Below are 25773 nucleotides of genomic sequence, written 5' to 3' on the forward strand. Positions count from 1 at the left end.
AGTCTGCAGCTTATATTTTTCACTTTGACAATATGGATATTTACTGTGTTGATCAGTGGCAAGAACTCCTGATTAAATCCATTCTGATTTCATGTTCCAATGAAATGTGGAAAAGTCCAAGGGGGTGAATACCTTTGAGAGCCACTGTAGGTGCAGGGCTGATTCAAATTGCAACGTTATTATTAATTTAAATAATGACACATAGTAAAACAAAGCACAGACCAATCCTGATTGTCTGAGCCTGTATTCTTGTGATGATATTCATGTGAAAACATATGGATCAAGTTATCAGATAAATTAGCACCCTCTAACAAAGTTGCGAATAGGTTGGTTTTCCTTCTGTACATCTGTGTTTGCAGTTTATTTTGTGCTTGTTGTTTTGCCACAGCCATATTCTTTCATTCTCTGAGCAAAAGGGCCACCTGTTTTAATATGGAGGGGTGTTGCAGTTTACAGCTAGTGTTGAGCACAATGTGTATACCATAATAGTACCAATAAGAACAACTATAATAATAATGGCATTAACAATAACCATAACAATAAGGATAATAAAAGCCTCTCCATCTTTTCCAGTGTTTTTACGTTCCCAAATGCCGAAAGGACTACACTGTAGCACGCACTATAATAATGAACATTTCGGAGCGCCTGAAGTCACACCAGCAGTTCCCCTGCTACTACGACCCTGGAGAGAGGCAGGACATGGTGCTGCTGACCAGACTATATGGCCAGGGGGCAATCTTCCACTCACTCTTCTGGCCCTCTTGCATGCTGGTAGGAGGCACTCTCATCATCGCCATGGTGAAGCTCACTCAGTACCTGTCCATACTTTGTGAACAGATCAATAAAATCAAAAGGTGAAAGGAAAAAATAAGGCATAATAAACAAAATCAATGAATACATTCATTTAAAAAACAAATAAATGAAAAGATAAGATGCTCTTCACCAAAGAACCTTAAGGATTGACATGGTTTTTGTTTGGTTTTGTGTTTTGTTTCCTTTTTTTGGTCTAAAATTATATGTTGCCAACTTCCTCCTTCCTCCATCAAGAAAAGGTTAAAAGTTATGATTTTTTAATTTAGACTCTCTTCAGTTCTGACAACATGCTCTCATTACACGGGGACTCTTCAAGGAAGGCCAAGACAGAACAGAACAGGACTGAAATTCTACTGCTGAATATACAAGAAAAAGCTATCTAACAAGGCAACAAACATTTTAAAGACTCTGACTTGTGATCAGCATTATCTTCTGTTTTATTTATTTTTTAAGTAAGCAACTGTTGTATTATGCCATGTAACCTTCCTCTGAAAGCAAATCTTACAGAAAGTTAGTGACAGGCAATGTTTCTGACCTATCATTGATCACAGGTTGCCACAATAATCTATCCACGTTCTGTTAACAGGACACAACGTTTTTGTTCAGGGTGGTCTACAAAGACTTTGATACCAAAGTATTCAGAAACTGTCTTTGAGTCACATGGTAGGAAATTAACATGTCAAGCTCCATCATGCAGGTTCAATCCCATTAAACACAGTGATATAAACGGGTTACTATTTTGCACTGGGAGGTATGCACTTTGTAGCTCTTCATTTTAAGAGGCTGGAAATGTCAACTTTACATGAAAGACGAAGTATGAATACACACTTTGTCTACACACTCCTAAAACAGTTACAAATCCCAACAGTCAGCACTGCCACCATAAAGGCCTGTTAACAAATAACCACTACCACAACCATTACTGACAAAGTATGAAAACTGGAATGTTGACAAATTTCCAGCACCCATCACTAAAGTATTACGGATAATTAGGTCTAATTCTTATCCCTACCCACAAAGAAGTGATTAAAACACTTGATTCTATAATTTGTTTCCCCACTATAAAATGCAGGTAAAGACAATTATGTGTTAATATACCCTGTGTTTCTGAAGCACAACATGAACTGCAACAGAGCAGTACAGCTTATTAATACAATTAAAAAGTCACTGTAATTGACATTTGTTTGTCTCAGTTTAATGTGAAACAGTACATGTTTTTCATTCTACCAAATCATACACATTACATTTACGTCATCTGCTCCATTTTCACAAGTTACTGAATTAATTCCAAAGTATTTATATTTTCCAAAATGTTCATACAGATATATGAAATTATGACATGCTGCAATAAAATTATTATTTTTTTGTTCTTCATTCCATTTGATATACTGATGTACTTCACTTTGACTAAATTTCCAAGTGATGACAGCTTCCTGTTTGCTATCAGTCTCAAACCCCCCAACCACATACACACACACACCTACCTAACTGGAAGCTGCTGTCAAGTAATTGGGCTTGCAATGTGTTGCTGGAGCCTGGGTCTAAGTCTTGATTTTATCCCAGTCCAACTCTCTTGAACTTAGGTGACCGGGGTTATAACCACGGTAGCTTATCTGTGAAATAAATCCACCTAGTGACTTACTTTTATACTGATGCTCAATATATGAATACTTATGATAAACAAAAATAAAGATATTTGTATTAAAATGTGTTAATGTTTCTAAAGACGTGCAATGTTATTTTTATTATTTGGTGTTTTGATTTGTATTTTCTTATGGATCAAACAAGTGAAATGTCTTTCATGAAAATTAACATTACCCATTATTGTATGTCCTCAAAACAAAAATGTATTTAAAGCCAGAACCAGTAGTACAAAACTAGTTACCTACAAATGCTGTCTTTCCAGTGTTAGTTCAGGGGACATTTTTACAAAATCAATGTAAGCCAAACAAGCATCATTAGATTGTTTTAAGTGCAAGGTTTGAAATGTAATGGGTTTCCCAAACACTGCTGTTAGTTAAGACTTTGATGAATAGCATCGTGAGTTCATGAGTGGTCTGGTGCAATCATACGAAAGTGTATCGTCAGAGAGAAAAAAATAGTGCATTAACATTGTGTTATTTCACAGTAATTATTACATTATTACATATTACATATGAGATAACATTGCATTATGTTGCAATAATGAATGCATTATTATGAATAACTTTGTCCTGAAATCAACACCAATGTTGCAAATAAACAGGACCATGTGTATTTGTACTGTACTGTGTCTTATTCATAACCATTATACTTGAACAACAGGTATTGTTTTACTCAAATATTATGCAGTGGGGTTTTAGTGAGCCAAGTATCAAGGGTTTGCAGGCTTATTTACAGGAATTATGAATTAGTCAACATTCATAATTCCTTTAAATAAGCCTGCCTTGGCTCACACTTTTTCTTACAGTGATCTGTATATTTGTATTCATACACTAACCTGATATTTGGTTCAGACTAATAGATCAATACAACTTGATAAGATATGCAACCAGACTTATTCCAGGTCTGAAGGGGATGTCCTACTCGGAGAGACTGAGGGAACTGAACCTTTTCACCCTGAAACAGAGGAGACTACGTGGGGACTTGATCCAAGTCTTCAAAATCATGAAGGGCATCGACCACATCAAACCAGAGGAGCTTTTCCAGATCAGCAGGGACACACACACCCGGGGACACAAATGGAAATTGGAAATTCAAATTCAAAACGGAAAACAGGAGACTTCTTTACACAGAGAGTAGTCACAATCTGGAACAAACTCCCCAGCAATGTGGTAGATGCTGAAAATTTGGGAACATTTAAAAATAGACTAGATAGGATCCTTTGATCACTTAGTTATTAATGGACACCAAATGAGCACAATGGGTCAAATGGCCTCCTCTTGTTTGTAAACTTTCTTATGTTCTTATGTTCTTAATTGATTTGTAATGTTCTAGGCTTTGACGTCCAACACATTGCCACAATCATCACGTTTAAGCTAGTTATCACTCTTGGCACTGACATTCAAAATGTAAACATATTACCTCTTGGACCATTACCTGATCACTTTTGAAATAATATCTCCAAATTAAATACATTTAAAAAAACGTACAGAATCTCACCACCTCAAACACTGCTGACCTCTGATTTAATACATTCTGGCCCTGCAGATCAGCTGGTAGAGACTTACAATTCTGTTCTTCAAAATACATTTAATATGGTTGCCCCTTTGAAAACAAAGATGGTCATACAAAATAAATTCTCACCATGGTTTAATAATACCACTCGCTTACTCAAACTAGAATATTGTAAATTGGCGTAAATGGAGAGCCACCAAACTACAAGATTTTCATTAAGCATGGAATGATAGAAGTAAACAGTATAAACAGGCACTCCTTTCTGAATGCTGTGCCTATTATTCTAACATTATTGATAATTGATATTGATATGTACAACAATAACCCACATTTCCTATTTAAAACCATTGCTACTCTTACTAATCAAAATGCAGACTAGTCCATGCTCATTTGACCTACTATTACTATTAATGACTTTATTACTTATTTAAATAATAAAATAACTTATATTAGGAGACAGATAGAAACTACTGGAACCACTATCTCTTCAAGAACTACTCAGTGCCTGCCTACTTTTGAATCCTTTTCCCCAGTTTTACCTTAGTTACTGTACCTGTTTCATTAAAACTTGCTATAGTTAAACTTCACTTTAAGTCAAACACAGACCCCAATACTTTTAAGAACGGTAGACCTATTTCAAACCTTCCATTTCTCTATATTTTTTTAGAGAAAGTAATTAAAACTCAACTGCAGACCTGTATCTCCGTAAATAATATCTATGAAACATTGCCCTAAAGTTAATGATGTCCTTCTGCCCTCTGACATAGGTAACATACTTAGTTTGGATGTGAAAATATGCAGAGTATTGTTCTCTTACAAAATCTTTACTATTACTATTATGCTGCCATTCACACTAACACTATCTCCTCCTACAATTCTTAACTTATATACACCAAACTTCACAAAGTGGTTCATTATAATACCGTGTGGTGTGGTCAAGCTTTTTTCTATAATTATAATTATTTTCTTTTTTTTTAGCAGACGCCCTTATCAGGATGACTTACAAAACAAATGCGCAATACAAAGTGTAAAAATACAGTGCAGTACAAGGCATAACATATTACAAATTCCAATTCACATAATACAGTGCAATTCAGAGCATAATACATTTTACAAAATTCCAATTTACACAATTTATGAGGTCTTACATCCTGGACTGTAAGCTAATAAATGCAGGCTACAGCCAAGGGCCAGGGGAAGGGAGCATAGGGGAGATACAATTAAACAATACGAGTACTAGTAATGCAAGGCAAGTAGTATTATAAACATTGTATAAGTGCTATATTACAGGAGAGTAAATGACTAAATTACAAGTACTGTCTGAAAAGATGTGTTTTACGGCTAGGATCGATATTTATTGAGTTATGATCGATTAAAAAAAACAAAAATTCCCATTGAAATGAATGGTGAAACGGATTCTTGCGCATAAACAGATCAATTGAACAGCCGGTAGCCAATCAGCGTTGTTGATGCAAATTACAGCCCAGTCAGTAGCCAATCAACGGTCACGATTGCCATGGTTCGCTTCCTCCTTCCTGTTTCTGCAATACTCTGCACCTTGCGCGCTGCACTGTGATTTCCCACTGCGGTCACAGCGTGTATTATTTGATGTCTGTAATAAATACTTTATAATATAATACTTATACCACTGCTACTACTAATAATAATTATACTACATTAAATATGTGCATACATGGCTTTAATACGGATTATTTGTAATGTTATTTATTCCATATTATTCAGTCTTGTCACAACTGCACTACGAGACTTCGTTAGAAAAAAGCCTACATATCTCAGTTTATTCCCTATAATATAGCATGTTCTCTATGATTTTACCTTGCTTTTAAGACGTTTTTACTGTATGATCACCATAAGATACTGTATCATACTAATACTTATACATTTGTTTAATACTGTATTATACAACAAATACTTATTTCACTTATACTTTTAATAATATATATACTAAATTACATTTGTTTAATACTACTTTATATACTAATTTCCACTTAGGTTACTAATAATAATAATTCTACATTAAATTCGTATATACAGAGCTTTAGTAACGATTCATATTATTATTATTATTCCATATGATTGGATACAATAAATGGGGTGCCTGTAGATGACACATACACCGATCAGCCATAACATTATTACCACCTGCCTAATATTGTTTAGGTCCCCCTTTTGCTGCCAAAACAGCCTTCTACTCCACTAGACCTCTGAAGGTGGTCTGGTGCTGTGGCACCAAGACGTTAGCAGCAGATCCTTTAAATCCTGTAAATTGCGAGGTGGGGCCTCCATGGATCGGACTTGTTTGTCCAGCACATCCCACAGATGCTTGATTGGATTGAGATCTGGGGAATTTGGAGGCCAAGTCAACACCTTGAACTCATTGTTGTGTTCCTCAAACCATTCCTGAACCATTTTTGCTTTGTGGCAGGGCGCATTATCCTGCTGAAAGAGGCCAATGCCATCAGGGAATACCGTCTCCATGAAAGGGTTTACGTGGTCTGCAACAATGCATAGGTATGTGGTACGTGTCAAAGTAACATCCACATGAATGGCAGGACCCAAGGTTTCTCAGCAGAACATTGCCCAAAGCACCACACTGCCTCCACCGGCTTGCCTTCTTCTAATAGTGCATCCTGGTGCCATGTGTTCTCCAGGTAAGCAACGCACACACACCCAGCCATCCATGTGATGTAAAAGAAAACGTGATTCATCAGATCAGGCCACCTTCTTCTATTGCTCCGTGGTCCAGTTCTGATGCTTATGTGCCCATTGTAGGCACTTTTCGGCAGTGGACAGCGGTCAGCATGGGCACCCTGACTGGTCTGCGGCTACGGAGCCCCATATGCAACAAACTGCAATGCACTGTGTGTTCTGACACCTTTCTATCAGAACCAGCATTAACTTTTTTTTTTTTTTTTCACTGCTTTTCCTTCCTTGGACCACTTTTGATAGGTACTGACCACTGCAGACCAAGAACACCCCACAAGAGCTGCAGTTTTGGAGATGCTCTGACCCAGTCGTCTAGCCATCACAATTTGGCCCTTGTCAAAGTCGCTCAGATCCTTACACTTGCCCATTTTTCCTGCTTCTAACACATCAACTTTGAGGACAAAATGTTCACTTGCTGCTTAATATATCCCACCCACTGACAGGTGCCATGATAATGAGATTATCAGTGTTATTCACTTCACCTGTCAGTGGTCATAATGTTATGGCTGATTGGTGTATATCTGAATGAGATATACACGATATAACAATGGTTTAAAATAAAATTATTCCAAAATAGTGCCAAATTTAACATTAGAGAGCCCTTCCTTCACAATCCAGCAGAGGATATTCGAACAACAATATATACTGTATATATACTGCGAATTAAATACCCTACCTGCCTGGCCATATGTTGGTGAGAGTGATCTGTTTAACAAATGGCTTTTCACTTCCTAATTAAACCACACCCCCCCTTCCCAGTCTGCACTGCCTTGTGCCAGTCCGGTAACAATAGTCATGGTATTTTAAAGCACATTAAACATGTTCTATATAAAGCATTTCCCCTCTGACAATTTCCACTCCATAAGTAGAGTCTGTAAACGTCAGCGTGGTATTTTTTTCCTCAATGGGAAAACAAAACTGTGCGTAAAAAGTAATATTACCCCTTACGATGATTATAACTCGCTATTAAATCAATCGTGCATGACTGATACATCAATATACTAAAGGTTTATGAACATAAAATTACCTGTCTGCAGTAGCCATTTGTTCCGCCAGGGGGCACCGAAAATGTCGGTCGCCCCCCCCCTTTAAGGGCCTGGCCTCCGTCAACCACTGTGATTTAATGCACAACCTGTCTGTCAATTTAAAGTAGAGAGTTTCACCAAAATTGCTGTATTGGGGCTTGAGGAAATATAAGAAATATAAGAAAATCACATTTATTCCCATTACACCATGTTTTAAAAGGTAAATCATTACGCTTCGAGCCGACACTTAAATAGTAGATTAGTGTGTTTGTGTATATTACATATTTAGCCAAACCTCTGAGGTATATTTGCTATAAGCGTGAAAATAAGAGGCGCTCACTGATCTGGGATCAGCGCTAGTCATTGATATAGATTTTATTATTTGTTTGTTTTAATCCAAGTTACAAACATTTTACGATAAAAACTGAGATGTTACAGATTGCCGTGTTGCAAAAAATAAATGTACTAAATGCCAATCTGTCAAGTTAACCAAAACATCCACGTGATGTGTTGTTTTTTAACACATTACCGAGTGTGATTAAGGACACACATGTTGTGTTAATGTTAACACAGGTTGTGTGTAGGAATATTAGCACAAATAAGGTGTTATTTAATTAACACAGTTATGGGTTAGTTTTACTCAGAAGATGTGTTGGTTTTGTGTAGGAATATTAGCACAAATAATGTGTTATTTCATGAACACTGTAATATGTTAGAATTACTCAACACATTGGCTTATTAAAGCTAAACAAAATATTAATTTAACAAAGGAAACTATGTGGTAGTTGTTTAATGTAAACAATGAAACCTTAATATCAATTATTACTATTGTAAACATGTAGCAGATGCCTTTGTCTTATTAAGTAATTTATTCAGTACACAACAAAATTACAATCACAAACAATTTATCTAAGACATAGTACAGTATTGTAGCGATCCTGGCGGGTGTCTGTGTGTATGTGCCAGTAGGGCATCCCAAAGGTTGGGGGGGATGTAAAAGTGTGTATGCATGGTGGGTGGGTCAGTTCGGGGACCCTGTCTGTCTGGGTATTATGGTGTTGGGTTAGGGAGGGATGTTGTGGGTATTTGTGTCTGTTTGGCTCCCCCCGTCTCAGGGAGGTACAGCCGGAAAGCAGTGATTGGACGGGAGGAAGTCAGCAGATAGGGGGTGTATATAAGGGCGTGGTGACGCGCCGGGAGTCTGAGTTGAGTGGGAGTTTAATGAAGAGGCAGTTCTGTTGTTTTGGGGAGAATCTGAAAGAAAGAGGGGGAAAGAGGAAGTACCCCTCTGAACAGATCAATAAACAACAGTTTTTGTTTTGGAAAACTCTGCCTCGAGTGCCTTTATTTCATTAGCAACCTTTAGAAGGCAAGGTCACTACAGTATATAAAAAATGCAATAATTTGAATGAATTGTTGTCCTTGCTGGTGGTGATGCCGCTGCTGGGCTGCCCTGCTACGATGACAGTGAGGCCAGATGAGGCTCAATGTGCTGCACAGCGCCTCTGTAGTCCCGTGTGGAGGGGAGGGATACTCGATGTCTCTAGTACCACAGCAGGCCTATGTACTTGTTGAAAGTGAAGTAACATGACAATGTATCCCTTTCAATGTTTTTTTAAAGGATTAAGTATTATTTAAATCTCACTATATAAATTAAAGCCCCCCTGAGACACAATTCCAACACACATTGTAAGCACTGGGGGTTTCGGGTCACTGAAAGGACTCGCTTCAGAATCGCTACAATATTACATTACCGGCATATTGTACTTCAATATTATTTTTTGATATTGGGTATATAACTTTTACTATACTACTACTATAAGCTGTCCTTAAAAAAATTGAATCGCCCACGTAAAACAAAAAAAAGTAATAATAATCGTCTACACGTTATATCTAATGTACGGAAGAGCCCTGGGGCCATATCAAAGAAAAAACATAACAAGAATTCATCATGTTAAAATCGAAGTTGAGAGATTACAAGTTTAAATTTCGAGTCGAATTTCGGAGGGTGTTTGTTTCACATGGCCCCAGGGCTCTTCCGTACTAATACGATAATCAATTGCTTTTGTTAATTGTAAAATTAACTCAAACAGATCACAAACTAAGGATTAAAATTAATGAATGAAACTCACCTCTCGTAATATCATGGCCACAGAACAGGTTTTGTAGACAGTTCAGACACTCACTGCTGTCCTGAGTGAAGGCTATGTGGAAGTCGATTGGTTGAGATTTGCACAGGATTGTGGTTAAAAATAAATAACACACTTTGTGTTAGAAGAAGGACAGTACCCAGCACATGTTGTGTAGAAAACAAAACAAACATGTGTCATAGTACTATTAACACATTTTTTTTTGTGTAGAATTTCGGCACATTACTTCTAAGAGTGTAGTTATTATTGTTATTTTAGACTTGAGTGTTGCTTTGACACTTTCAACCATCAAATCCTGATAAATCACTTCAAAAACTGAATAGACCTCTTGAGCATTGTTCTTGGTTGGTTTAAATCCTATCTAACAAACAGATTTCAATATGTCCAAATAAATATAAACAAAAAAGCCTTCATATCTATTTGAATCTAAGTGTGGAGTGCCACAGGGATCTATCCTCAGACCAATGCTCTTCTCGGTGTATATGCTTCCAGTAGCTGACATCATGCACAATATAAGCTTTCGCTGTTATGCTGAGGATACGCAACTGTATTTATCCATGAATCCTTATGATAGTATAGTTATAAATAATCTGCCTCAGTGCTTCTCTGAGATTTAAAAAAAATACTTAAAAAATGGATGACAAAGAATTTCCTTATGTTGAATTCTGATCAAAATTAATCTTTAATATTAAGTTGCTTCCACCAAATATTGAGTTTGGTCTGAGGTCTGAATACTTATAAAATCAACATATTTAATTTTTAGTTCTTGCTGACATTTCCTGTAAAATATCTTACTCTTATAAGCCTTCAGTTTGCACAATTTTGAAGAACAACATTCATTTAGAAAATGTGTACTATGCGTCATTTGTTTTTCACAAAATTGGATACCATAGCAGTATATCTGTATTGCTCTCTCTCACTCTCAATTTATGTATGTGTTTGTACTGTATTGTAGATCTCCAGGATCAGGACTGGAGACCCCTGCTGAACTTAGATACATTTATATTCCTGATTTTAAAATAAATAATTAAATAATATTGTGCTAGCAGGGCTATGGAAACAGCTCTTTAATATGCACTGTTATACTGCCCACTTCTACATGCTGCTGTTACAATTAAGGGGCTGCAGTAAAATGATTTAGCCACAGGAGTTATGGACACATACCTATGCTACATTCCAGTGTCTTCTAAAATATAGTATATATTTATATAGCCCCAATTCCAAAACTGGGACAGTATGGAAAATGCAAAAAAAAAAAAAAAAGAGTCATTTGAAAATTCAATTCACCCTGTACTATATTGAAAACACATTATTAACACATTATTTAATGTTTTACTTTGTGAATTTAATTTATTTTTGAAAATATACATTAATTTCAAATCTGATGACTGCAACACACTCCAAACAATTTGGGACAGTTGACTGTTTACCACTGTGTAACATCACCTTTTCTATTAATAACACTTATTAAGTGTTTGGGCACTGAACACACCAGTTGGTTTAGCAAGTGAAATTTTCCCCCATTCATCCATTATGCATTTCTTCAGCTGCACAAGGCCTTCGTTGCCTTATTTTGCGATTCATAATGCGCCACACATTCTCAATCGGAGACAGGTCAGGACTGCAGGCAGGCCATGCTTGCACCCGCACTCTCTGCTTACGCAACCATGTGCTTGTAATCCGGGCAGAATATGGTTTGGTGTTGTCCTGCTGGAAAATGCAGGGACGTCCCTAGAAAAGATGACATCTGGATGGTAGGATATGTTGCTCCAAAATGTGTACATATCTTTCTGCATTAATGGTGCCCTCACAGATGTGCAAGTTACCCATGCCATGGGCACTGACACACCCCCATACCATGACAGACGCTGGCTTTTGGACCTGAAGCTGATAACAAAGTGCTGGTCCTTTTCCTCTTTGGCCCAGAGAACACGATGGCTGTTTTGTCCAACAACTATTTGAAATGTTGACTCGTCGGACCAGAAAACACGATTCCTGTCCATCTCAGATGAGACCAAGCCCAGAGAAGTCAGCAGCGCTTCTGGACAGTGTTGATGTATGGCTTCTGCTTTGCATAGTAAAGCCTTAACTTGCATCTGTGGATGCAGCGGTGAATGGTGTTGACTGACAAAGGTTTACCAAAGTATTCCCGAGCCAATGTCAGGATATCCATTACAGACTCATGACGATTTTTAAGACATTAAAACCGCCTCTGAGGGATCAGAGATCACGCGCATTCAGAAGTGTTTGGCCTTGCCCTTTACACACCAAGACTTGACCGGATTCCTTGAATCTTTTAATTATATTGTGCACTGTAGAAGGTGAAATGCCCAAAACCCTACCGATTTGTCTATGGGGAATATTGTTCTCATAGTGTTGGATTATTCGCTGACGCATCTGTTGGCAGATTGGTGAGCCTCGACCCATCCTTGCTCTTGAAGGACTAGGCCTTTTTTGGAGGCTCCTTATATACTATGATTACACGATTGCCTCACCTGTTTCACATCAACTTTTTTCAACTTGTCACATTGCTATTAGTACTAAATTGCCCCTGTCCCAACTTTTTTGGAACATGTTGCATGCATCAATTTCAAAATAAACGTTTACCTTAAAAAAACGATGCAGTTGATTAGGTAAAACATCAAATACCTTGTCTTTATACGTTTTTTGTTTAAATACAAGTTAAAGTACATTTACAAATCACTCCTCTGTTTTTATTAGCATTTTCCATACTGTCCCAACTTTTTCAGAATTGGGGTTGTATACTTATAAAGCATTACCATTAATAATTTGTCATTCAAAAGAACCCAGAAGATTTTGATTCTTAAAAGGGCAGGAGTCTAACAGTATGAATAGTTCCTGAATTCCCACAAGTTTAAACCTACAGACTCTTTCAGACTATTTCATCTGCTACTGTTACAAGTCAGATTAACCAATTTCTTACATTCTTAGGTGTAACCTGCTTTTCATTGTTCATTCTGGCCAGTTCTAAGTGAACAAAGATATCAGACCAACAAATGGGGGGGTGGTACAGACCTCAAGGGTATGGCCTCCCAGCGAGGAGGGGTTCCATCTAAAATGAGTCTTCCAAATCTTAAACACAGCACAACACAATGTCTTCAGAAGCACAACAAATTTAAATAAACTACAGCACCTGTTTGCATTCAAGTAAAAAAATGTAAAAAAAGCATATGAAGCCGGAAGGTAATAAACGATAACCGCAAACACAGCATTTGCAATTGTTCATTTTCAAGTAAAAAATAAACACACTAATTCACTTTGTTCCTGGAAATAGCTGCTCCTGCCTACACATGAAAACAGTGAGCTTCCTGTCGCTTTTGTGTAGCCAGACCCAGGGGGAGGGGAGGAGTTCCATGGGCCCAGCTAATTTAAACTTCCTGCACCTTTGTGGTGATGACTACAGATTTATTTAATGCTAACATCTGTGCTGAAGTTTTTTGACCACTGGCTAATGAGCTGGGCAGTCAGTAGGGCTGGATGTTGATTCAGTGCAACATTAATAACAGCTCAGCCCCACTCAAACCCCCAGCCAGAAGCACAGCATATGGTGCACCTAGCAGAACAACCCTGACAGCTCTGGCATACCAGTGCTCTGTGAAGCTGGCTGCTGCTATTAATGTGCTTGCTTTAAAAAATTATAATATATTTTTTAAACTCTTCCTGCTTGAGATCCTGCCGTTTTATTTTCCAGTGAAAGCATGGAAAGGTCAGCCAAAGGGTCACCCCTGTTGATGTCAGGAACCAGGGCGGGCTGTGGCAAAGCATTTCCCTGGAAACCTTATCTACTGTGAGGCAGTGGGAGGGGTGGATTGTGTAGAATGCTGTAAGAATAAAGAAGGCTGCTATAGCTCAAGTTGCAAAAATACAAGACAGGGTCACTGATGGGAAATTATATGTATGACAGTGAGCAAACCTTCAAGACAACCAATCTGTGCATTCTGCTTAATTGTTCTAAACAAAACTGATAGGTTCAGACACATTATATTCTACTCCATTCAGTTTATGAAAAGTTCCCCTTTTATATACGAGCCTCACAATAGCAATAGAGAATAATCTCCCCAGTGTTGCATGTTACACACAAAAGCATCAGGCAGACTGAAACATTGCCAAGATGAGCACTTTTAAAATAACTTGAATGCACTAGATAAAAATGACCCAGTGGGCCCTTTTCACAAACCAGTGATACTTCACTGTGTACAGTTATCAGGATAATGTGCCTACAATGGACACGTGAGCTTCAGAACTGGACCACAGAGCAATGGAGGAAGGTGGCCTGGTCTGATGAATCACGAGTTCAAGGTGTTGACTTGGCCTCCAAATTCCCCAGATCTCAATCCAATCGAGCATCTGTGGGATGTGCTGGACAAACAAGTCCAATCCATGGAGGCTCCACCTCGCAACTTACAGGATTTAAAGGATCTGCTGCTAATGTCTTGGTGCCAGATACCACAGCACACCTTCAGAGGTCTAGTGGAGTCCATGCCTTGATGGGTCAGGGCTGTTTTGGCAGCAAAAGGGGGACCTACAGAATATTAGGCAGGTGGTCATAATGTTATGGCTGATCGGTGTATATATATATATATATATATATATATATATATATATATATATATATATATATATATTTCAGGGAGAATCCTCCATGGAATCCTAATATAGCAATCTGGCACCCTCTGCTGTATGCGGTGTGATAGAGATGATTTCTGAAACCAATAAAGGTTATGAAAAGCAATAAAGGTGTAGAATTAATACATGATAGATCTTGACACAAAAAGGGGTGCACAGTAAAGCAGTTGAATAATTAGTCAATTGCAAAAATAAAATAGTGTGCGATTCAATAAGCAGTGTCATGATTGTTGAATGCTTTCCACAGGATTCCAAACAAGCACTCACGGTGTCCAGCAAATCAGAAAACTGGATATTGCTTTGATAATTTACATAATTTAAACAAAAATGTAGCAAACTGGATATTCAGAACATAATTTTTTAATAGATTATTCTTGAAACACTAATGTAAAATACTGCTTTTTTAAAATAGGCACAGATCTGTGAATTCTAAGTCATAATTATACTGTACAGAGATGTAACAGTTAAAAAATATTGTATTAATCTTTGAAAATGCAGTATTCAAGACATAGGATGATTAATTCACTAAATGGTGAAAATTAAAATTTGATGATGGTTTAATGATTGCTATTTGCCTTGGGGAGTAATCAGACCCTACATCACTAAATAACTACTTTTCCAATAAACACATAGTGATAAGCCTGTGAAAATCTCCAGGGATCTAAGTGCTTTGTAAGATTCATGCATTTTTTTTCAAACTTGATGATTACTTGTTGATTGTATTTCCCATGTCACTTTCAATTCCTTCACTTGTATTCTGTCTCTTACTTCAACACATCTAATTAAAAACCCTTATAAGATGGTGCTCAACGTCAAAATGCAATCTATGACACAAAATCAAAACAATAAAAAAGATGACACATTCACAGAGCATATTAAATAATGATGTAAAAACAAAACAATCCATCATGTTTCAGCTCCCAAACCAAAGAGTACAATTGAAATACAGATTTGTCATACATCTGTTAGCAATTTGTCACTTCTGAACTGAGTCTGATGTCATGTGTGCTTTGTTGATGAAAGGGTAAGTAACACGACCCTGAGAAAATCTCAGAAGAAAAGGCAATTCCTAACTGCAGCATTTATAGCATCAGTCTTGTAAAACAGTCTAGACTACAAACATCAAGGCTTGAAATATCTTCAAACAAACACAACAAAAACCTCTTGAATCAATAAATACATACATACAGCACAGTGACACATTCAAATTAAGTAGATGCCCAGTACATTAAGGTTTGGTTGAAGTCTTCCTGTATTGTGAGTTGACAAGCTTTTAGTCACTGTTTCACCACACATATATGGGATTGAAAAGGTGGGTGGAAATAAACAGATGGCCAAATTGCAAATTACCGACAATACAAATGTATCACTTGTAACAAACAGCTGTTCAATTCCTGCATTCACGAGACCCCCTTGCATCTGAAGCACAACTTGTACAGATATTTGGCAATTGTTTTGCTCTTAATTTCTGTTGTACGTTGTAAGAAAGTGTCGAATAGTGCATATTCAGTTGTAATACTAAATATACAATAGGCAAATGATTTCTGGGAACAGTGCCCTACTATTGGAAAAATGATTGAAAATTTTACTTTTCTTCTGCATCCTTACATTTTAACTTTAGGTATACCTTGCTTTATTGTCTTTCCCTTCATTCCCATTAATAGCTGACAGCCAGCACACACTTTGTAATACTATATACCATGCAGACACTTGCAAAAAAGGTCGGAAATTAAATATTTATATTTATATATATATATACACTCACCTAAAGGATTATTAGGAACACCATACTAATACTGTGTTTGACCCCCTTTCGCCTTCAGAACTGCCTTAATTCTACGTGGCATTGATTCAACAAGGTGCTGAAAGCATTCTTTAGAAATGTTGGCCCATATTGATAGGATAGCATCTTGCAGTTGATGGAGATTTGTGGGATGCACATCCAGGGCACGAAGCTCCCGTTCCACCACATCCCAAAGATGCTCTATTGGGTTGAGATCTGGTGACTGTGGGGGCCAGTTTAGTACAGTCAACTCATTGTCATGTTCAAGAAACCAATTTGAAATGATTAGACCTTTGTGACATGGTGCATTATCCTGCTGGAAGTAGCCATCAGAGGATGGGTACATGGTGGTCATAAAGGGATGGACATGGTCAGAAACAATGCTCAGGTAGGCCGTGGCATTTAAACGATGCCCAATTGGCACTAAGGGGCCTAAAGTGTGCCAAGAAAACATCCCCCACACCATTACACCACCACCACCAGCCTGCACAGTGGTAACAAGGCATGATGGATCCATGTTCTCATTCTGTTTACGCCAAATTCTGACTCTACTATCTGAATGTCTCAACAGAAATCGAGACTCATCAGACCAGGCAACATTTTTCCAGTCTTCAACTGTCCAATTTTGGTGAGCTTGTGCAAATTGTAGCCTCTTTTTCCTATTTGTAGTGGAGATGAGTGGTACCTGGTGGGGTCTTCTGCTGTTGTAGCCCATCCGCCTCAAGGTTGTACGTGTTGTGGCTTCACAAATGCTTTGCTGCATACCTCGGTTGTAACGAGTGGTTATTTCAGTCAAAGTTGCTTTTCTATCAGCTTGAATCAGTCGGCCCATTCTCCTCTGACCTCTAGCATCAACAAGGCATTTTCGCCCACAGGACTGCCACATACTGGATGTTTTTCCCTTTTCACACCATTCTTTGTAAACCCTAGAAATGGTTGTGTGTGAAAATCCCAGTAACTGAGCAGATTGTGAAATACTCAGACCGGCCCGTCTGGCACCAACAACCATGCCACGCTCAAAATTGCTGAAATCACCTTTCTTTCCCATTCAGACATTCAGTTTGGAGTTCAGGAGATTGTCTTGACCAGGACCACACCCCTAAATGCATTGAAGCAACTACCATGTGATTGGTTGGTTAGATAATTGCATTAATGAGAAATTGAACAGGTGTTCCTAATAATCCTTTAGGTGAGTGTATATATATATATATATATATATATATATATATATATATATAAGCATTACTATCACGACTGTCTTACGAATGTCCTTGTTTCATCAACACTGGAAAAAGACACAGCACAGCACAGTCCAGTCTTCTTCACGGTACAGGAGATAGGAAGCTGCAAGAAACATATAGTTTAGAGACAGGACAGTAATTTAAAAAAATCAGTAGGAGATGCAGGATAATAAAGAGGTTTAATATGAACAGACTGGGGCCAGACCCATGCTAATACCTAAACAAATTTACAAAATGTCCTACCCAACAAATTGTAAATTACAAAGTAAATTAGAAAGTGGCTTCTGATAATAAATTAAAATGAGATTAGGGACAATATTATAATTTACAATTCACAGGTGGGTCAAAGTACTGATTTGGTCTAGCCCTAATTGTCTCCCAACATCAGTTCAAGACATTGACCCTCACCTACTGCTGTCTCGACCACACTGCACTGAGTTACCTTCAGACATTTGTCTCTCCATACATCCCCTCCAGACCACTGTGGTCTTCCAGTGCCAGAAGACTAACTCTGCCTCCTCTCCACTCCCCTTCCTCCAGAGCCTGCTCCTTCTCATCCCTGGCCCTTAAATGGTGGAACGGCTTTCCCACCGAAGTCTAAACAGCAGAGTCCTTGACCTCTTTCCAGCACTTACTCAAGACACATCTTTTCAGACAGTACTTATAATATTAGTCCTTTTAATCCCTGTTAGATAGCACTTCAGAGTATTATGCTTCTTGCATTCTTGATTGCTTTCCTCCTTGCACCCTTTCCCGAAGCCCTTGACTGTGACTTTACATCTTGACAGGACTTAGCTTTACTGTCCAGGATGTATGACCTCACCTACTGTACTTGCCTGTGTAAATTGGAAGTTGTGAAATGTATTATATTTTGTATTGCTATGTTTTATGAAAATTGTATTTGTAATGATTGATGCCTTTACTTAACTGTATTTTTGCACTTTGTTTTGCACTTCTGTTGTAAGTCGCCCTGGATAAGGGTGTCTGCCAAGAAATAATAATAATAATAATAATAATAATAATAATCCCACACTTTGGAACTTTGGAGCTTCAGAATCCCAAAATCTGAAGTCTGAAAGGCCATTATCCAGAACATCTAGGGTTGGAGTAACTCTGGGCTGAATTGATTTTCATCAGAGCAGTCATTTCATTTACACTCATTTAATGAACCACAGTGCCAATCAGTACTAATGAGAAAATACTTTACCGTCTTGGCTTCTGAAGGGAGTCTGGGCCAGGCTTCACTTCAATTTAATTCTTATAATTTAGAGCTGCAGTTCTATGGGGGAGAATGGGGGAAAATCAACCCTGTAAATTTGAAAGTTGCACGGTTGCATCACTTCTCTTCACACTGATATGAATTGATTCCTCCTGGCTGGGGACTATTCAGCGCAGTTGTAATGCCAGTTGAAGTTAAAAATCTATGGATTTCACATGACTGGGAATACAGATGTGTAGCGCCCCCTAGGGGTTATGCCTGACTACACCACCCTCAGGTTTAGTACAGGAAAAGTGGTGCTCCTGGGAATCGAGGTCTCATGGCTTTATGACAGCCAGCAAGGTGGGGTTATTTTTTTTATAATCAAAGCTTTTATTCAGCTCATGAACCACTGGACAAACACTTGTCACTTTGTATTTTTGTTCAGTATATATTTTCACCAACTGTGATTTAACACAATCATAATAAATCTTGCTTGTTTCAAAAATTTAAAGTGACTGGCTCCACCACCATCAGTCCATACATGCAAAGTACATTTCAGAAAATGATTTATATTCTGTAATTCTACCTGTTTTAAGAAAACAAACAAACAAAAAGATTTTTATGTTTTTAAATCCTGCTATAGAACAGTTTCTCAAACTTTTTTGGCCCACGGACCACTCAGCTGATGCAAACATTTTGGCGTACTACCCAGCCCCCCACCCCTGGCAACAAAGTGCATTTGCTTCTCTCTAAATACCAGTAATACAATGTTATTCAAATTACCAGAACATAAAAATGGTTTGTTTTGTTTTTAAACGCAGCTATACGTTGATGCCTTTTGATGGGGCATTTAGATGTTATCCCACCTTTACATTTAACCCTACAACCTCCAGTGCACTTACCTCATCTTCTGGTGCTACATTGCGAATAGTCTAACAGAGTGTAGCAGAAAAGTAGGAATGGCCAGCCAGTAAGATATAAATTTAATTGAATCATTCATCAAAAAATGCTTTAATTTAATCAGGATAGTTTATCTTCATGTTTAAATTAATGAAGAGTTAAAATATTAATTATAGTCCAAAACAAAAGGTATAAACATTGTCATTATTTATTTAGTTATATAGGATCAACCTGCATTTGCATTAGTCCACACATTAAGAACCATTGATCTACAGTCAAGATATCTACTGTATAACTTAATTGTCATCCATATCTATTAATTGTATCACTCCCCACACTTCTGCTGATCAGACCACAAACAGTGAGCCAGTGTAAATTTCCAATAAGAGATTGACAACACTGCAACAAATTGAATGACAGCAAACAGTTAATAAACATTAAAGATATTTTAATAAATGGTTAAAATCAATACATATCTTAATGTGTTCAAAATAATTCTCAGCAACAAAACAAGAAACATATCAAGTCATTCTGGTTTTCTTTAAATATACATTCAATACATTTTTGCATTCGTCTCTAAAGGGAAGTTAACCCAATTTAAGTGTACTTGTGAGATGTATAACAAAGCCCACGCCTCTACTACACTGCCGCAAAAGCTCAGCTGCCTGCACAAGACATGGAGCATTTCACGAAAGTAAAAAATACTGTGCTGAACAATGGTTCTCCACAACGAAGCTTCCATGAAAAGTCTGGTGATTACAGAAGGCACTATGGTTACATATATATATATATATATATATATATATATATATATATATATATATTAATTCAGGAAGAGCCATGTACATACTTAAAATTACAAGTAAGTGAGAGTAAAATTATAATTAAATTTAAAAAAGGGGAAGGTATTGGGCATTAATACATGATGGCTTTTCTCTGAGTTCCTGGATTCAAAGTAGATAGGGGCGGAAACACAAATATCTAAGAATATAGGAGACAGGGGGACACTTTTTTTTTTTCCCTTCAACAAAAAGATCACACTGAACAGTACGCTGTAGCAAGACAGCAGGCATACAGGCCATTGAGAAACAAAAGCAGCATGTTGCTGTGTGTAATCCACAAGGAATAAGGGATACTGTAGCAAGATCCATAAACATAAGAAAGTAAATACATATGTATATAAATTAATACATACACACACACACACACACACACACACACACACACACACACACAGATATACATAAATAACTGCAAATGTCCATACATCACACAGAGTAAGTTTGGGGTGGTTGTTTCAGTTGAAATCACAGCTTTGCAAACAGCAATGAGAAACATATTCCTAGTAGGTATGAGCCACAGACCGTGGACCCTGCAGCCAGATGTGGACTTGCACAGCTGGTAGGGGGGATGGGAGGGGACATAAAAAGGAAACAACAACTAATAATCTTGAGAAACAAATGGCACAAACAAACAAACAAAAATGTTTTCCAAAATTTAAATAAATGAATGTAATTGCTAGTCTTTCCCAAAACTTAGTACACAGACTGCATTGTAGGTTTAATGAGGATTAGAACTGCTATTGTTACAGTGGCTGAACTGGTTAACCAACACTAACTCTAAAGAGAGACAAAGGAGTAAAAAATAAGTACAGGTGAAGAAAAAAGGGAAATCCAAGTAACACCAGTTACAATCATTTGCTGTGGAATAACAAGCAAATAATCAAAACATTATAAACACTGGTTTCAAGTTGGTTGAAATTAAGATTACCCATATCATATTCAAAATCATGAACAATAAATAACATTAAAAAAAAAAACGAAACCACTGCATCTCTGTGCATCATTATAATCCTTCATAGAAAATGCCTTAGTGCCCAAAGCCAGTAGACACACACTGAACTGTGGAGATGACAGTGAATCCCCGAACCTGGGGTGCTGCTATTCTATGAGGAAATGGGACAGCTAGGGTGAGATAAGGTCAGGGGGGACACCACACTGGGGAGGGGGTTGTTATATAACAAGAGCACACAGCATTAAATGTGATCGACTTCCCGTTTATAAACTCTCTCTGTAAACGTATAATACAGGCAAATCCAGGAGAAAAAAAGGAAAAGAAACAAAGCTGTTTGAACCATATAAAGTCCAGCGCCATTTTATTACAAGTGAACATATTCTTCACACACAGAAAGGCTCATGAATCTACTGAATCTGAATTCTGTATTCCATTGTAATGATAATTTACAGTTCAACATTTTTAAACTCATGTCAAAATGATTCTTGTTTAACTAGTTTATGAAAATGTTCTGTGTTTATACTAGATTAAGCATAAACAAACTCGAACAAGGTTAGCATAAGTTTTTGCATTCAAGAGAAGGAAATGAAAGTGAAGAACAGCAAATATCCCTCTCTCCAGGTTATACTTTAGATCCATACGAATTCTGGGCCTCAGTGTGTGAAGCGGACGCTAGAATCACATAACACATCATATTTTAACTGACCCTTAAAATGGCTTCATCATTTTGTAAAAAAAAAAAAAAAAGTGCAACATCTAAACTTATAAAAATAAAAGAAAGCTAATATAAAACACCAGTTTTCAAAAAGATAAAAAGCAGTGATCAGTATCTGGATACACATATACAAACAGTGTTAGACTACAATGAAACAGTGTGCACTTTCGGCAAGTTAAGGAACACAACGGGTATAACAAAATATAGAACTGTATCTGTATCACAGAGCTATAAGATACCTTGGACTGGTGTACCTTTTCAGTCCACTAAGCAAGATTTTTTATCTCCCTATGGAGTTCAGAGCCACTCAATGTTTTTGAGGCATGGTGCCATATTATAATTAATATACTGAAAAAGGGCTCGTCAGTGATGTAGTAGATTTGTCAATGGACATGAAGTACCACAGTAAGCTGGTACAGAACTAATCACAAAGCTTTGTTTTTTTTGTTTTTTTGTACCACAAATTGAAGAGAGTTTATGCTCTTCGTGTACTGTTTTTTAAGATATCTAACACACACCTTTAATAAGAGATGATTAGATGTAAGGCCTAAAAATAAATACATTTTGTAAAGTATCTTTCTCTCTTACTGAAAAAGTCTTCATATTGTAGTATTCACCTGAAGTTCTCCACATCGTGAGAAAAGTAACTTACATTCCCTCATGGGAATCATGATCTCAGACAGAGTGCTAGATTTTGAAAATTCCAAGGATACTAAAACAAAAAACAAACAAGCAAGATGGATTAGCTTACATTTGAGATCATGTTAAATATATTTACACGTGAGGCAAAACTACATTACAGTTCCTACAAAGGTTTTATTAATATATATATATAAATGCACTAAATAAAAACAGGTTATTTTTCTTGCTTGCACAAAGCTGGTTAATTATAAATTGCCTTTTGCAGGACAATCCCCCCTATCACTGTTTTGGTGGACACCTGCCCTGCAATTCAACAAATTAAACAAAAGATCCACAAATGAGCTAAACTCATTTGTGAGTGGAGCAATGCCACAAGGAGCAGAATCCCAAAAGCCACAAAACCTAGAGCTGACAGGAAGCGCGGCCTGCTTGATTTAACTGTTGTTCATGAGACAGACGAGACGGGTTAACGCACCACCCCTTGGCTGCTGCCCCAGGCTCTAGTTGCATCACGTTAATTAAAACTCAGGTCAATACGAATAATTAGCTGACAAAGCGAAATGAGGCCATGGGCATTAGCTCACCAGTGGGTGGCACTACTGTGCATTAAAGAAACAAAATTATAAATTAATAAATAAATAAATAAATAAATAAATAAACAAACTAACTAACTAACTATAAATAAGAGATCCAGCAATGTTGTTTAACTTGAACAGCAGGGAGGAGAGGATGGTGGGGTGGTGAAGCAGGTGATAAATACCAAGATGTTGAAAAGACACTCATATCACACACTCCTCCTCTCACAGCTCACCACCAAGCCACTCTGGTCCTACTCCCTGCTTCCCTTATTCCCACAGATCACTAGCCGAGGACGCCTCACCCTCCACTTTGCCCCAAGTCCCCTCAATTCCCTGCGGGCCTGTTGGTCTATGTGTAACCCAGTGTCTCCATCTCGCTGCGATAGCGCTGCTCAGACACCTTGCTCTTGTGCTGCTTGCTCTCCAGGTGCAGCCGGAAGTCAGCCTCCTCTCCAGCCCCTGAGTTGCACATGGAGCAGTAGAACTGGCCGCTGGGGGTCACGCACATGGCCAGGTCTCGGGGGATCCGCTGTCGAGGCCGGGGGTTGTAGTAAGGCCCTGTGGACACAAAAACAGCAAAAACAAGGAGTGGATGGGGGGCATTAGTCAGGGCTGGGCTAGCAGGAGGACTGGGGGACGACCATAATTTATTATGATTATTAATAGTATTTATTAGTTTCCTTATGTGTTTGTTATTAATTAGTTTTTTTATGTATTCTTTTTTTTTTATCGGAATGCAACTACTAATCAAAAATTACCGTTACAAACAAGTTATATTAATAAGTTGAAGGTCAACTTTCAAAGCACTGGGCAGTAGTGAAGTTGGGGAAGGCATGCTTGTGTTCAGAGGACAGGGCACATTCATGCTCTCCTTTTGTATAGACTGTTCTAAAATGGAGGTGTCACAAAGACCAGGCTTCAGATCTTAGACTAGGCTACAGGACTGTGTGCTGTAGTTTGTAAAGCTGTCTCATTCTAAATGATTCTGTGTCCTAGAGGTCTTCACGGGTCCACCCGAACCTGAGGACCCGGGTTCTTGTACTTCGGGTCCCGGGTCTGTTTAACATTGTGTGTAATACCCGACGGACTTTACCAACTGACGATTGGCTCTTTTAATTTAGAAGGCGGGACTTATTCCGCCATATCGGTGATTGACATGAGACATATCGGTGAGTGCATTATTGGCGTCGGCGCGATTTTTGAGATATCGTAGTTGGAGTTCGTTCACGTTGTATCTAAATCTATGACAGACGCGTCTCAGAGCACAATGACAGCACATTAGTAATGCTAACGTCAGCGCCGTGGCACTGAACCAGCATCGTTATTATAGTTCAAGTTATGTATTATACCGATACAAAAAAACTCCAAAGCTGCGAAGTCGCGTTTGTCCTCCGCCACCGTGACAGCAAGTGGACATTTGAACTGAAATAATATGCGGATTATACAGGCGCTTTCAATCAGCAAGAGGAACAACATGGATGTCATTTTACCAGCTGTCCTGGCGAGGAGGATGGACTGTGTGCGTCACGGTCTGAGACAGGAGAGAAGCTACTAACGTTACATTAGGTAAGACAAAGTTTTATTTTCACAACTTGTAAATTAACTTGTTAATAGCGATTAGCTGTGGTATCTGTGCTGATCGGGTTCAATCGGGTCTTCGTGTCCTGGCCGGGTCCAGGTCCAGATTTCAAATAATAGACGGGTCCGAGTCGGGTCCGGGTAGCACATTTTCGGCATTTCTCGGTTCTGCACGGGTCCGGGTTCAAACTTTCAAATAATAGTCGGGTCCGGATAGCACACTTCCGGGTCTCTTCGGGTTCGGGCACACATTTTTGGACCTGTGAAGACCTCTACTGTGTCCTACCTAACCTTCAGTTATAAATTCAGTTGAATTAAAGTAAATTCAGCAATGTTTTCAGACAACTGTGAAAGATCAGAAACAAAATCCACACTGCCAAGACTAAAAAGCAAAAGCATGTATTTGTATTATCAGGGTCTGCAACTAAATTTGTCTGCACTGTCTGGTTAAAAGTATTTTTAATAAATGATGTGTAATTTTTTAGAAATTTCAATCACACACACATTACTATTCCCTACTGTAAAGGGAGGCAAACCCTACTTGGCTGAATCACCTGAGTGACATTCATTGTGTCTGTGAGGCTCTACTGACATACTTGCATCTCAGTCTGCTGTGTCAGGTTACGCTCACCATACTGGCTCTGGTATTTATGAAGAGTATCTATCTTCCAAACCATAGCAAAGCTGTGGCTGGGAGGCAGACAGACAGAGCACTGTCGCAATGTGTTTCGCTGCCAAAGGTTCATAAAATTTCACGTTCATGGCTAAGTCCAGGACATATGACATATCCCTTCCAAAATAAAATAAAATTAAAATAATTAGG

At 38.0% G+C, this 25773-nt stretch overlaps 2 protein-coding genes across 2 annotated transcripts in view; one reads left to right on the forward strand and one right to left on the reverse strand.

Annotated features, from left to right (window-relative positions):
* Positions 1–1990, forward strand: part of s100p (S100 calcium binding protein P) — a 41685-nt gene extending 39695 nt beyond the window's left edge. Inside the window, exon 5 of the mRNA XM_066708854.1 lies at positions 574–1990. Within this exon, the coding sequence (XP_066564951.1) occupies positions 574–858 (285 nt within the window). The 3' untranslated portion in view covers positions 859–1990. The remainder of the gene's footprint in view (positions 1–573) is intronic.
* Positions 1991–20074: 18084 nt separating this feature from the next.
* zmat3 (zinc finger, matrin-type 3) overlaps positions 20075–25773 on the reverse strand; it is a 41901-nt gene continuing 36202 nt past the window's right edge. The window contains exon 6 of the mRNA XM_066708855.1: positions 20075–23930. Coding sequence (XP_066564952.1) covers positions 23722–23930 — 209 coding nt within the window. The 3' untranslated portion in view covers positions 20075–23721. The remainder of the gene's footprint in view (positions 23931–25773) is intronic.

Source organism: Amia ocellicauda, chromosome 7 (assembly GCF_036373705.1).
Source record: "Amia ocellicauda isolate fAmiCal2 chromosome 7, fAmiCal2.hap1, whole genome shotgun sequence".
NCBI lineage: Eukaryota > Metazoa > Chordata > Actinopteri > Amiiformes > Amiidae > Amia > Amia ocellicauda.